This window comes from Sphaerodactylus townsendi, linkage group LG08 (assembly GCF_021028975.2).
Source record: "Sphaerodactylus townsendi isolate TG3544 linkage group LG08, MPM_Stown_v2.3, whole genome shotgun sequence".
NCBI lineage: Eukaryota > Metazoa > Chordata > Lepidosauria > Squamata > Sphaerodactylidae > Sphaerodactylus > Sphaerodactylus townsendi.
Window position 1 is genome coordinate 43,849,444 of NC_059432.1, and position 14,480 is coordinate 43,863,923.

The 14,480-nt window shown below is 44.3% G+C and overlaps 1 protein-coding gene across 1 annotated transcript; it reads right to left on the reverse strand.

The window, feature by feature from the left end:
- Nucleotides 1-237: 237 nt before the first annotated feature.
- On the reverse strand, nucleotides 238-14,193 carry FOXI2 (forkhead box I2). The gene is made up of 3 exons (XM_048506883.1): nucleotides 13,930-14,193; nucleotides 5,821-6,433; nucleotides 238-2,307 (listed from the first exon to the last, which is right to left on the reverse strand). The coding sequence occupies exons 1-3, from the start codon at nucleotides 14,191-14,193 to the stop codon at nucleotides 1,772-1,774; spliced, it is 1,413 nt and encodes a 470-aa protein (XP_048362840.1). The 3' UTR covers nucleotides 238-1,771.
- Between the last annotated feature and the right edge of the window lie 287 nt (nucleotides 14,194-14,480).

Below are 14,480 nucleotides of genomic sequence, written 5' to 3' on the forward strand. Positions count from 1 at the left end.
AGATACACTTGGGAGAAAATGGACCTTCTGCTCGGGATTAACTGCTATCTTCCATAATTATATCTCTTAATATATCTATTAAAACCTTTAAAGATATTAATAAGCCTTTTAACATTAAAGAACACAACATTCATTTTAAAGAGCACCAAGCACAATGCACAATCTTATGCACACTCAAACAACGATCAAACGAGCAATCAACCATGATTCTTAACCAAAAAGGAATGTTGGGGCACCTTTAAAGAACAACAGATTTATTGGACTAAAGCACATGCGCAGATCAGACTCTCAATTGTCTAGCAGGATAGAAATGAACAAAATCCTTACCAGGCTTCACCCACATAATTTGGATCAAGATGAGAATAGTTATTCTTAGCGCACCATTTTTAACAGTAACTTTTTAAACAGTTGGGCTAACTCTGGTTGTTTACCTACAGGAAGAACAAGCAGTGTTTGCTATCATGACACAGTGCTTTAAAGGTCAACTTTCAATCCCCCTCCTTTCCCATTCTTCTATTCAGACCTCCTTAGGTCTTATTTATTCAAACAGAAGGTGAGGAAACCTGAGATGACACCATCCATCTGTCTTAGGTTGGGTGCCTGTACTTCTAATCCCAGATATGAAGCAATCATTTTAATAAATAATACACGACAGTAATTCTGCACATGGTCCAAGGATTTGACTGCTCCATTACAAGTTCTAGATTAAACGTTGGCATCAATCAAGGCTCTTGCATCTTAAACATTAGTGAGACCTAGTTCAGCTTTAAGTAATAACTATACCTCTTTTCAATTCATAAACACAATAGTTGAATATCAAGTTAGAATTTAAAACATACTAATTTTCTTTGCAATTTTTATCTTGTTTATTGCATAGATCAGCAACAGGGTAGTAACATACGCTGAATCTAAAACTCTATAATCTCTAACATTTTCCAAAACACATTTCCTTCTATGAGATACATACAGCTACTGTACACACATTCTAAAATACTCCTATTTTGTGGATTAGTGCATTTTGTTAAAAGCAAGAATCTAAGGCCATAAATGCATAGCAAAAAAGACTGTAAACAGAGCTAGTGAATGAGATGGTGTGGGTCTTTACCCAAAATCAATATGATTCAAACCACACCTGATAATTAACCTTAGCGCGGTCCCTGGAATGTGTGCCACTGAAGCCAAAGGGACCTCCTCAGTGGTGGGATTCAAATAATTTAACAACTGGTTGTTTACAAGCACCATTTTAACAACCGGTTCTGCCAAAGTGGTGCAAACGTGCTGAATCCCACCACTGGATCTCCTCCCAAGTAGTTCAGATAACTAAAGGTTTTTGAAAAAATATTTCATCAACATTTCTTTATTTGATTTATTTTGCAGTAAAGTTGTTGTAAGGCATAAAATCACACTGTCCTACCATAAAAAGGGCCCGATTTTGGTACTGGAGGTGGAAAATCAAAATTGTTCCATTTCCTACTATCATGTAGTACAATTTTCTGGGAATTTCTCTTGTGGTAGTTCCATTAGTCTGAACTCTCATGCTGATGTACAGATCCTGCTTCTCACAGTAAGGCATGGGGAATGGATCTGACCCTGGGAGTCAGATCAGATCTGCCTGACTTCTCATCTACCACCCTCAGTGGCACCCAATTCTACCACCCAAGGTTCTCTTTTATTAGTGGGTTACTCTTTCGTGTACCACAGCCTTAAGGCAAAATGGCGAAGCACTGAAAAACAACTGTTTAATTCAAACCTAGGCTATTTTACCGTCCCTTTAAACCTCTGTCCCTTCTTTGTTGTATATCAGGTTGTTCACACTGAAGGTGCTCAGGACAGGGGTGCTAAGCCAGCTTGTCTGGCTACCAGCCCCTGCATAGTAATTGACTCTGGAGTGGTTCTGAGAGCCAAGTTCAAATCCAGAAGCTGGGCTGCTGGAGGCAGAGCAAGAGCTCAAACTGGACCCATTCTGCCTCCCATGAGGGAATTCAGAGCCCAGCTGCCTGGAGAAGCCATTTCTGTTATGGACTGTAGCATTCATGGTAGAGAAGAAGGAGGAAACACAACTGCTGGAATCCAGGCTAGAGGATTTACAGTCATTCACAGAACTCTGCAAACATGGAAGCTGAGGAGAGCCCGAGTTGATCAGGGCAGGAGTTTCCAGCACTTGCTGGCCGCCGCCTTTGTCCTCAGCTTTGTCGGAGGCTCCAAGACCGTTTGCTGGATCAGACCTTCTCTTTCGCTTCCTCCTGAAATTGCCATTGTCAAACATCTTCTCACAGTTCGGATCCAAGGTCCAGTAATTGCCTTTACCTGTGAAGCAATCCAGGGCATGTGGATTTAGCAGTGGCAGACAGAAAATCTGGAAAGTGGGACATTTCTGGACAGACTGGCAATAGGCCAAATGGGTCAAAAGAGAGCAGCAGGGGCAGACATTCGTTCCTCCCTATGGCCCTGCAACCGTCGAACAGCATTGGTTTCAGTGTGGTTTTCACATAGTATGTTTAGGATGCTGTTCCCTAATTACTGGTTATTTTCCAAAATAAGAACCAAGTGGACACCATCTAGAGAAAACAATTGGGCTTCAGGGGCACACTCAGATAGGAAAATAGGGGACAGTATAGCAGTGAACCTGAACACATTTACTTACAAGGGAAACATCCAGAAATCAAAGGAACTTTGCTTACAAGTAAATATGTTTAATGGATTAGAACTCATTGTTACAGATGCTGTTGCCAGCAATTTAATTCCAGAAGAGAATTAAATGCTAGCCTGACTGTAGCAAAAATAAACAGGAGTTTTGTGGCATCTTAAAGTTGAACAAGCATTGTAATGTAGGCTTTCAAGGACTACAGAACTTGCTGCATCCAATGTATGTGGGACTCCTCACTAAGTAAACATTTATATATGAGGTTATGAAGAAGAAAAAAATATAAACAGCAAGGTCAAAGGACTACAAAATGCTATGTAATCAAGAGAAGTACAGAAACAGACCATTCGAAAAACTGTATCTGATTAGCAAACGACCTATCCGTGAGCAAAACTATGTAATGGTCTCTGTACTTTTCTTGATTAGTTAACGCCTGCATTGGTTGAGGAGTCCCAAGGTTTTTTAAATCTCCGAGTTTCATACTTAATCGGAGTGGTTGTCGTCCTCCCCTACTCCAGGTGGCTTTCAACAATCTTTGCCTTAATACAAAGCCAAGCCTCTGAAATGATGTTGCTGAAAACAGAATCCATTTGTCCATGATGTTTATACAATGATCCTAAGCCATTGCTAGGAGACCACATTGATTATTAGCATAATTTACTTCCAGGCAATATATTTTGGATCAAAATGCCAGAAAGCATAATCTTTGGTAAACATTTTCAATAATGTAATATATAATACTGATGGGAACTGAGAAATAATTTCAGACCAAAATGGGAGGGAAAACCAGTTTTGAATTGATTGTCGAATGTGGTGCGTTTGTGTGATGTATGCTGCTGGATTATGGCTGAAGCTACTATGAAAAAAACTCATCACTAGCAATTGCAACAATTCAAATGTTACAACAGTGGAATAATTTGGTGTAACGCTTCCCCTTGTTCATTATAAGATCCTAGTGAAAGCCATGGTGTGAAGAAAGTGCAGGAATGGCGACTAGCACATGACATTAAAAACATTCAGTGTTTTCTCCATGTCCGTGGTTCAAACATTCAAAAGTCACATTGACTAGCACGCAGACTCAGTTTTACAAGGGACTACTTTCTATTAGAACATCCCCAGCATTTATACACATGTAAATGTGTTACCCGTGTGCATAAACAATGTTGGTGTGTGCATGTGAGCCTCAAAGAGGCTTCTAGCATTATATGTGAATAGTAGTTACATTTTAATTCTGCTGGGTTGAATAAAATGGGTCCGGTCAGTTCCTTTTTCCAAAGAGGAAGGCTTCCATAGCTCAAGATGAAGGAAAAAGATGAAAACCTCCACTTTCTTCTCAAAGGGGCAAATCTGACTACAAGACTACAGACTATTCACTGTGCAAGTTACTGGGGGAATAGGTTGTTTTTTTTTTCAAAACAAGAAGGTGAAAATGTGGACTGCAAGCTTGCATCTGTTGACACAGGTCCATGGGAGATGGATGACAGCCGCTGATTTGGAAGCAAATTACAATGGATTCCTGGTACTGTTGTGCTCCCCCTTGCATGTTGTAAATGTGGGCATGTAAACCAGTGGACAAAAACAAGGCTGCAAAATAGCAGGGAGTGGGGGCTGCACATTTCTGGTCTGGGTAACCTTAAACTTTCAGAGATGTTTTTGCATAAAGCAGTTTAGCTTCTGCCTGGTTTGGCAGTCCAGCATGTTAAATACCCCTGCAATATACTGACAATATGTTGTCTGTTCTATGCACTCTCTTGCTCTAACTGCATTGTTTGTTGCTTTTGTGATTCCATTTTCTGTATTGATTATCCTATCACGTGTGATCATTTTTCCGCACGGTTCTAATTTTTGTAATACTAGTTCTATTGCACTGTGCGCCAGATCTCTCATGCTGATTACCTTGTTTTACACCATGTAATCCGCCTTGAGTCTCAGTGAAAGAGATGGCTGCTAATGTAAATAAATAAACACCTCAATTCTAAACCCATAATTTGATTTTGGTGGGACAGACTTATTTCTGGGTAACACATTTAAGGTCAACATGAAGAAGGGCGAATAGCTCTGTGCTATTTTTTATTAGGTTTGTTCCATATTCCCCCTCCCACCCCCCAAACAGGCTCTATGATTGGAGGATAATTCAAGAGTGTCAAAAGGTTTTCTCCATCCTTCCAATGCAGAAGTGTGGTTTAGTGGTTAGTAAATTGGATTAAGGCTAGGTGGACCTGGCCATGCAGGCCTGACATTCACTGGATGGCATTGGCCAGTCTTTTTTAGTGTAACCTACCTCACAGGGTTGTTTTGAAGAAAAATGGAAGGGGAGGCTATTTAGAGTTCATTAGAGGAAAGGTAGGATAAAACTGTAATTTATAGACAGACTTATAGGTGAAGTAAAACTTTGAATTCTCCTCAGTGGCTGCTAATGCAGAAGCAGCAGGTACTAATAATAATAGTATGGAGCAACCCTAAATTCTCCCCTTATTGGGGAGAATTTAGGGTTGCTCCATACTGGATACCTTTCTGCTTTGCGTTAATTAATCCAGAACAATGGTCACTCCCCATGCCCAAACGCAGTATAGTAAAAATGTATTAAGGGTAGGGAACTTGTTTGTTTTTTTTAAAAAAAAAGTTTAAGCATCTCATGAAAGGGCACCGACCTGATTATTCAAGGGAAGAGGATCAAATCTATATAGTACAGACTAATTCATCCCCTTCAGTTACCCAGGAATGTGCACCCCATCCATATATATTACCGATCTGGAACAGTTCGCACCGCTGGTTCTATGGGGGCTCCCTCCAACATTTCTGAAAAGTTGCTGGGAAACAACCTCTTCTTTAGTTTGGACCACTTTTTAGCTCCTTAAAGAGGGGGGGGGGTTGATTCTGAGAAGGACCCAGGTCGCTCTGACTCGCCCAGGTGGTCCCGCCAGGCGCCTCGGTGTGGCCAGGGTTCGCCCTTCAGCGAGCAGGACTCCGCGCTTGGAGAGACGCCGAGGTGACGCCTCAACCTCGAGTCTGACCCAGCGGGAGCCCCCGACAGCTCGCTTTCGGGTGCAAATCCTCGGCCACTCCTCCGGATTAAGCCCCGTCGAACAAAGCGGGGCTAACTCCGGAATAAACGCTCCCGGGACCGCGTTGCGCGGCTGGAGGGCCAAGCCCGGCGCCTGCCCGTCGAGGCTTACCGGGGTCGTCGTCCTGGCGGGCCACCTTCCTGAAGCAGTCGTTGAGCGAGAGGTTGTGGCGGATGGAGTTCTGCCAGCCAGCCTTGCTCCGCTTGTAGAAGGGGAAGTTGCCGGCCACGTACTGGTAGATCTGGCTCAGGGTGAGCTTCTTGCCCGGCGCGCTCTGCAGGGCCATGGCGATCAGCGCCGAGTACGAGTAGGGCGGCCGCACCAGCTTGAGCAGGTCCTGCTGGCCGGCCAGCGACAGCCAGCCCAGCTCCGGCCCGGCCGTCGGGGCGCCCAGCAGCGCCCGCCCGCCAGCCCCGTAGGGCGCAGGAGAGTGCAGGAAGGGGCCGGCGGCGGTGGGGCCGGCGGCGGCCAGGTAAGGGGGGGACGGGACCGCCGAGCCGTTGAGCCACAGGTAGGGGCTGCCGCCTGCCTCGGCCAAGCCGTAGCCGCCCCCCGGCGCCGGGAAGAGCCCGCGGGGGTCTCCGTAGAGGCCGGCCGCCTCCCGCAGCTCGGAGGGCTGCTGTGCCCCGCGAGCGCTCATGGTGGGCAGCCCCGAGTCCGGCCAGACGGCGGCCCAGGCACCAGGGCCCAGCGCCGCCCCCTCGCCCGGACTGCCCTCGCCCGCCTTTTGCCCACCGGGAGGGGCAGGGGGAGGCGGGCCGAGCGCTCCCGGAGGCAGCTGGAGGGGACCCTCTGCCGCCGCCCCGGTTGGACTCCAGCGTTGGCATCACTAATGACCCCCCTCCACACACACACACACACACACACACCCTTCCCGAGGGTGAAGCTTTTCTCCGGATTGGTTCGCAGCGCCGCCAATTTGCAGATAGACCCGCGCTGTCCATGGAGGTTTCAATGGAGAGCCGCGGCAGTAAAGCCAGGTCTGCGCTTTGCGTTGTGAAACACCTCAGTTTGTTTTCCTGATCCTTTTCCACATGAGCTTCCTTTCCTGAGGACGTGTGCGGGAGAAAGAACTCTCCAGCTCCTTCTCAGGGTTTCTAGTAAAGGCCAACAAAACAAAAACATCTGGAAATCAAGACTACGATCCTAAGCTTTCCTACTAGGAAGAATGTTTGACTGAAGCAAGTAGCCCTAATGGTGTGTAAACATTCCTAGAAATGGGCCTGGGTGTGTACAGTGAGTAATTATGTTCACCTTTTTTCTGATTGGGTTCCTATACTTTTGAGAGCGGTAAGAGAAACAGCAATTCAACAGGTGGTGCTTATGCGCTCTTTGTTTCACCACACTCAGAAAGTTTTGTCAGAAGAGTTTTGAAGAAGAGTTTTGAATTTATACCCTGCTTTTAGCTCCTGTAAGGAGTCTCAAAGCAGCTTTCAAACTCCTTTCTCTTCCTTTCCCTACAACAGACACCTTCTGAGGAGGCTCAGTTTTAAAATTATAATTTCCCATATCATTGGAAAGTTGTCGGGATTAAGGCCAAAAATAGTTCCAGTGGTGAGCACCTGCAGAAATTAAAAACAACAGTACCTGGCATGATCGCTGTGGGCACTGTGGCATTCATGGATGTATTTCCTAGCATCTGTTTGCAGGGGTGTACTGCCCAGGGGAACGTATAGACTCAAATGTCCCTGGCTGCTGACATTTAGTCAGTGGGAGGCAGAAAATTTCCCTCCACACCCCTCTTCCTCCCCCCCCCCCCGTTCCATGACTTCAAAACAAGTGACTGCAGACTTGCAGAGATGACCTGGTGCAAAAAAAGTTTGGTCGTGGTGGGGGAGGGCAGCCGCCCATGGTGGGGAGTGGGGAAACTCAGATTTTGAACTGGGTTACATTTTCCCTAGATACACCTCTGCCTGTTTGCTTCCCCACTGTTAACCCCAATGAATGGGAAATGAGGTAGAACAATGGTGATCTCTGCCAGACACTGGCCTATACTCTGCTAATGCTGGCAGAGCTTTGAGGGGGGAGGGAAGAGACAGGTAAAGTAGAAAGTGACGTTCCTTGGTGCTCCTCACTGGGTGCCCATTTTCCTTTGTGCCATTATGTCTGCCATCAGTTGCCTCTTTCCTCCCGGCCCCCTTCTGTTTCCTTCACCTAGTGATACCATTTCACTCAGTCAGCCAGCTCAAACCATTACTTCCCCCTGGTTTGCCCCATGCCTTAGGGGGTGGTATCAGTGCCCCGCATTAATTGCTATGTCCTCCTCAACTCATAGAATGGGGTGAAGGAAGCTCAGGACTTCTACCTTGCAAGGAAAGGAGCAGGCTTTACTTTCATCTGCCTGTGACTTCATGAACCCAGTCTGCTGAAGTATATCACTCCTGCCAAGCCCCACTGCCCCACTCTGTGAGTTACTTGATCTGGTGAAAGACCACACAGACAGATTTGTTGCTGATCCCAGTTCCCACCTTAAATATAAAAAAGGAAAATAATTCCCACAATATTGTTGATTGCACACCATTGCTTCTCTGTTGTCTGTGCTCCTTGCACTAATAATGGCTCTGACAGAGTGTAGATACTGCTGAACTGACAATTGCAAAGTCTTTGGCTTGCAGACTGACAGGAAGTGTCTGGATTGATGAGGCTACCATGATTTAAGTGAGGAGCTAGAAGTTCAGGGAATACCATGTAGCTGTCTGAAGGATGCTGTATCAAAAGTGACACTCCCATAATAAGGCTTCCAATAAAGATGTTAATGTTAACCACTCTCAAGTAACTGGAATTGATTATCTTCATACCTGCTTCCCTTTATCTACATTAGCTATATAAAAAGGCAATCCAAGCATATTGAAGGTTTAGATCTCAATGTAGTCTGCAGTCATAATTCATTAGCATCACAATAACTACTATGATGTAGTGGTTAGTATTGAACTAGAATATGTCTGATCGGGAAGTTTGGCCATAGGGGAGACCCAGGTTCAAATCCTCACTCTACCATGGAAGCACAATGGGTGACCTTCAATTAGTTACACTCCACCTAACCTACCACAGAGATACTTTTGAGACTAAAGTTGGGGAGAGGAGAATAATGTAAGCAGCTTTGGCGTATAAATGAAGCAAATATACAGACAATGTTGGATTGCATTTTGTTGCAACAGTTGTAGCAGTAAATGCTTTTGTAGTTATACGCCTGTGGCCATTCTCCAATTATTGGTCTATAAGTGATATAAGTTACACAGGTAGAAGAAGGTGTAATTTCCTCAGCAACCTCCATCCTGCCTGCTTCAGACCTCCTTACATCTTCTCAGTGTGAAGCTTCCATACAGCAAACATTTAAACAATGGTTATAATAGATTGTATGCTTAATTTAAATAATATCAGTAAGATTCATATACCATTAATCATGGGTTAGTCTAGCTAGTATCAAAAGTGACACTCTCAAAAGTGACACTCCCCACGGGGCCTGTTTCTGTGCAGAACTGGTCTCTGGCTTGCTGTTGCAAACATGACTTTAGGTTAGAGTATTGGTGGTGTTTGCCAAACCCTGTGATGGATTCTGCACAGAGGAAGAACGGGCATAGGTTGTGGTGGGTTTTCAGGACTGTGTGGCTCTGGTCTGGTGTGATCTTGTTCCTAACATTTCGCCTGCATCTGTGGCTGGCATCTTCAGAGGTGTATGACAGAGGGAAGTCTGTTACACACTGTGTAACAGACTTCCCTCTGTGATACACCTCTGAAGGTGCCAGCCACAGATGCAGGTGAAACATTAGGAACAAGATTCACCAGACCACAGCCAGACAGCCCAGAAAACCCACCACAACTAGTTGAATCTGACCATGAAAGCTTTCGACAATACAATGGGCACAGGACTTGCAAACACTTTTCCTTTGTCCCACAGCTACGTAGTGGTTGTGTGAATAGGTAGGTATGTAAGCACTGTCAAGTCACAACTGACTTATGGTGGCCCCAGCAAGGGAGTTTCAAGGCAAGTGAGAAGCACGGGTAGTTTGCCATTGCCTTCCTTGGCTGATTCTTCTTTGGTGACCCCCCCCCCGCCCCCGCATTCAAATTCTGACCTTGCTTAGCTTCTAAGTTCTGGAGAGATCAGAGACCAGTGTACAATCTGAAACATGCTTTTTAACAAGAGATATGTACCAGACTGCAACTGGTTTTTCTTTTCTTTTTTAAAAGTCTGGACTTCTCTGAATACTGTGAAACGGAGAGTTCCCCAGTGACTTCACAGGGTAATCAAATGGCTAAATGGCTAAATCGAATGGGTAATCGAATGGCCCATGAACATTGGTCTGAGCTTTATTGGAAGATAAAAGGATACAAATTGAACCGATTATACATGGATAACTCTTATGAAAATTTAAAATAAAAACGTAAAATTTCAGTATCTAAAATGATGTCTTCTCATTAAAAGAAAATTTGATTTTGGGGGACCTGTTTCATTTAGAGTTTGATTCTAGTGCCACCTAGTGGACTCTGCATCACTTGAGACTAATGGTTCCAATCCAAAGACATCTATCTACCCAAGACAGCTTGGAGTTTGTGTGTCTCCAATAGCCTTTCTTGCCTTATGGGAAATCAGCTTGGGAACAGAATGGATTTTAGAGAACAGTTTGCAATTTGGTCAGAAACTCTGCTGTTCTAAGGGGGGAAGAGTTTTTTTAAATTTCCCACTGTATATGGGAGCTGCAATAAGTTCTTGAATCCTAATCAATCTTATATTCTAATAGTGAAGTTGGCCAAATCTGAAAATACTTAATTCCAGAGGATGGAGCTGTGAATGGGCAAGACAGATTTTTCGACAGATTTGAACAATACTCCAAATTTGCAGAAAAGTTGAAATCTGAAATAAAAAAGTAAAAAAAGGAAGTTTAAAAACCCCAAAATCACAAAAGGAGAGACTGCAGGCTGTTGTTAGGCAACTACAGCATTCTAGGTTTGATTTCACTCAGTCAGGGGGAGTGGCAGGACATTTTCTAGGGCTGTTTTGGCCTTCGAGGGAGCACTGATTGGGGCTAGGCCTGACAGCAACTTCCACAGCACTCACTGGTGAATTGATAGTACTCAGCTTCATGACTCACCTAAACCTCGCTGCTTGCTACTGTTCAACAGCCCCTCATGAAAGCCAGTATGGTGTTGCAGTTAGAGCTTCAGAGTAAAAGTTTGCAGGCTTCTCTTCCCCTCTCTTGTGACTTCTCTGGTGCCGCAGGGGCAGGGATGGGCTTCTCTTCCCATCACTCTTCCCATCACTCTTCCCATCTTCCCAGTAGGCTTCTCTCCCCATCACTGCATGGTGCACTCGCAACTTCCCTGCACCCGCAGTGCCAAGGAAGCTGTGGGTGCACCATGCAGTGATGAGGAGAGAAGCCTACCGGCTTCTCTTCCCCTCACCCACAGTGCCAGAGAAGCCACAGGTGAGAGAAAGAGAAGCCGGCAGACTTCTCTCCCCGTCCTTTGTGCACACCAGCTTCTCTTCCCTGCCCAGGCAGCAGCCCCGGAGCAAGAGAATCCCCCACTGGCTTAGGTAAGTGTGGCTTTAGGGGAATGGGTGGGAGAGGGGCACCATGCCACATGGGGGGGGCTGCACCATGGGTGGGGGGAGCACCTGGAGGAGGTTTTACCTCCGGGTGCAATCTGGGCCCCATATGCCTCTGCTTGAGGGCAATTGGTAATTGTTAGTAAATATACTTCCCCATTGTTCTAGACCACTTAATTTAGCTATAGGATAGTAGTTCGTGCATCTGATTTAGTCCCTATCATATTTTTTTTCATTTGTTTCTTGGCTAATTTTTTGGTTCTTTAAACCTCTTAACACTGAAGTACACTTGTTCCCAAATGTACAAGGATTTTGAATGAATAACAGTCTGTGCTTTTTCATTCAAGATTTAAGTCAATCGATTGTGAAGTATGCTATATTTGTTCTATACTTAAACAACAGGGACCGGAGGTGAGGAAGCTGAAATAAGCAATCCCCTAATTTCTTCATCTTAGACAATTTTTTCTAATACAAGTTGATTACATAAAGTTTGAATAGGAACTGGTAACAAATGATAAACCATGGTCCAATTATTTCAGCACATGTAAATCATTAAAGCTACTTTATGGGGGGCAATAATTGTAACTAAATAGTCTTTCCTATGGATAGTTCCTTGCAGTTCATCAGGAGCAAGCTTTAAATCAAGGCTGCCCAGCATCTGTAGAATCCAAGATTGTTTTACAAGGTTAAATAACAAGGGAATCATTTATGTAAGAGCGAAATATGTGTTCAGCCAAGTGTCTGTGACAGATGGCTAGAAGGTGCTGTAATTCTAAGATACTAGAGTGTCATCAGAGGAGGAAATGTGAAGAAAAATAATCTCTCTAGTGAGGTGGAGAGCTTTTGGATAAGCATCCCCAGATAATGCTGCCGGAGGGCAAAGAAACAGAGAAAATTACTTGACACCTCTCTGCCTTGAGGGAAAAGGGGGAACAACTTACTGAGCTCTTGACTAAACTGGCTGAAGAATTACACAAGCAGCAAGACAACTTGCATAAAGGGATGTAACTCTAGTGGCATGTGGATCTCTCTACCACTGTGTAACTTTATCTTCCTCACAACTGCTGTAATTGATTAAATGTTTGCTTTAAGACAAGAAAGGTTTTCAACACTTTGCAGAGTTCAAACACATGACTACTCTGTGCAACTGCAGTCGGCAATACAGGATGGATTTCTAGAAATTCTTGGACCAAAAAGCATCACTTTGCAATGATCAATCACTGACATGGCTAGGAAGGAAAATAAAAACTTGGTTAAGGTAAAGGTGAAATAGATGTATTGTTGCTCCACAACAATTACCTGCTTTCATGCCATGTATTTTTTTTGCTTTCCCAAACAAAATCTACTTTGAAGCTTGTAAAGATTATAAATTTTATTAAAACAGGAGAATTTAGAGTTACAAGCAACATAATAATTGAGTTGCTTGTGCCCTAAAGCATACCTTTGTGGACAGAATAATCAGCAAAACCAGATTTCACATAGAAAAAACTGTGTTTAAAATGTAGAATCTTATTCCATAAATATTGACAGCAGTGCCAAAATCATCATAGATACCACACAATTGCAGCTCAGAAATGTAACATGTATACCGATTGATCTACCAGTTTCAATTAAGATCCTGAAACCGGTGGTTTGACGGATCAAGGAAGGATGGCGTAAATTTCTTCAGACCAGTACTACTTGGATATATTAATTGAATTAAATTGAACTGCTACCTAATGCTTAGGTTTCTAATGCTGGTTTTCTAATATGCAATAGTGCAACTCATGAGAGGGGGAGGGTAGATTCATGGTTGTGTGTGAAGCTGAAAAACAGAAATTCTGGTCTGCCTGAAAACCCCCATAAATGGGCTACACCACATTTTTTTTGGGCGGAAGTCTGTGGCCACTGTTGGGGTGTTCCCGGGTTGAAAGCCCTTTGGAAGTTGACTAAATTTGTCTCCACCGTTGGGAATGCCCCTGGACCACATCCACCAACATCAGCATGTACTCCTACACTGGAGGAGTACCAATGCAGAGGCAGCTTCCGGGTTTGCTTGTGTACTTGCCAGCTTCCGGATTCCACTGCTAACATATTCCCCCCACCCCACCAGCTTATTTGCTCCTTCACTGGCAGAGTGGGCAGTTGTGCTGGCATGACCTTGTACCACTTCCATGAGTCATTTTTCCCATCTCCTGCTCCCTTCCATGGATCGCACTGCAAAACTGTGCATATGGAAGATACACGGTTGTATGTCAGATGCACATTTATGTCATACTGTAGTGAGATGGGGGTAGGAAAGTGAGTTCCATTCTGCTTGTGGAACTTTGGCTGTAATCCTTTGTTTCGTGTTCAAGTACATCAGTAATTATGGCGACTTTAAACTAAAACAGGATCAGGCCAGTTACTTTCATTATCTGGCATTTCTCAAACAAGACCCTAATGACTTGGTTTTTGCCCTTTCTTCATAAAGCAAACTTGGCTGAATTTATATACTACATGGACATGAAAAATAGTACTAACCATGTCTGAAAATGCTTGTGAAAAAACATTTTAAATAATATTTGTTATTTATGCCCAGGGTTGTTTGGCAAGGATTAAACTATATTGATTTTGCTCTGAGAATACTACTTACTGAAACACCACTAGCAGCAGTAATTTGAAAGAAACTAAAATTTATGGGAAGAGCTTACCATATTTGCTACTAGAGGAGTATTTGGTGATCTCTTCTCGTATGGACTAGCATAAACAGCCATGCTGTGCTTTCTAGGCCTGGACTTTGAAGGTGGATCCCTGATGGTCAAGTGAGACAGTCCTGGGACCTGATCTTCTGTACTGTCTGACACTTCCGGGTCTGTTTGTGGCACAGGTCCAGAATGCCAGTTTTCCATTGTGGAGCCAGAGGGCTTGCCCCATCCTCGCTGCCCGCTGGCTCCTCTTCCTCGCCGCTCTCGCATGCATGCTCTTCATCACTGCTGTCGGTGCCAGTCTCAGTTGGGTGCAAGGGGGAAACCACAACAGCCTGCCTCATAAGAACAAGTGAGGAAGGATATTGTTGGAGTGGATATGATGAAAGCTCCAGCAGTGCCTCCCCAACAGACTTGTGGAAAACCAGACATGATCTGATGGACTGATAATGAGGAAGAATCACTGGATTAGAATGCAGAAAGAGAACTGCTGATCTGGTTATCTCAGATTCCTCAACATCTAACTTCTATGTAAACTCAGTAAGCAGCTGCATCTT

What these genes read in the sequence shown, in the direction of transcription:
- FOXI2 (XM_048506883.1), bottom strand. Translation starts at nt 14,193, where the DNA reads ATGCGAGAGCGGCGAGGAAGAGGAGCCAGCGGGCAGCGAGGATGGGGC. An exon ending in CTCCTCTAGTAGCAAATATG is followed by an intron (nt 6,434 to 13,929) that starts GTAAGCTCTTCC and finishes GGTGGGCAAAAG; the next exon opens with GCGGGCGAGGGCAGTCCGGG. An exon ending in CCGCCAGGACGACGACCCCG is followed by an intron (nt 2,308 to 5,820) that starts GTAAGCCTCGAC and finishes ATTGCTTCACAG; the next exon opens with GTAAAGGCAATTACTGGACC.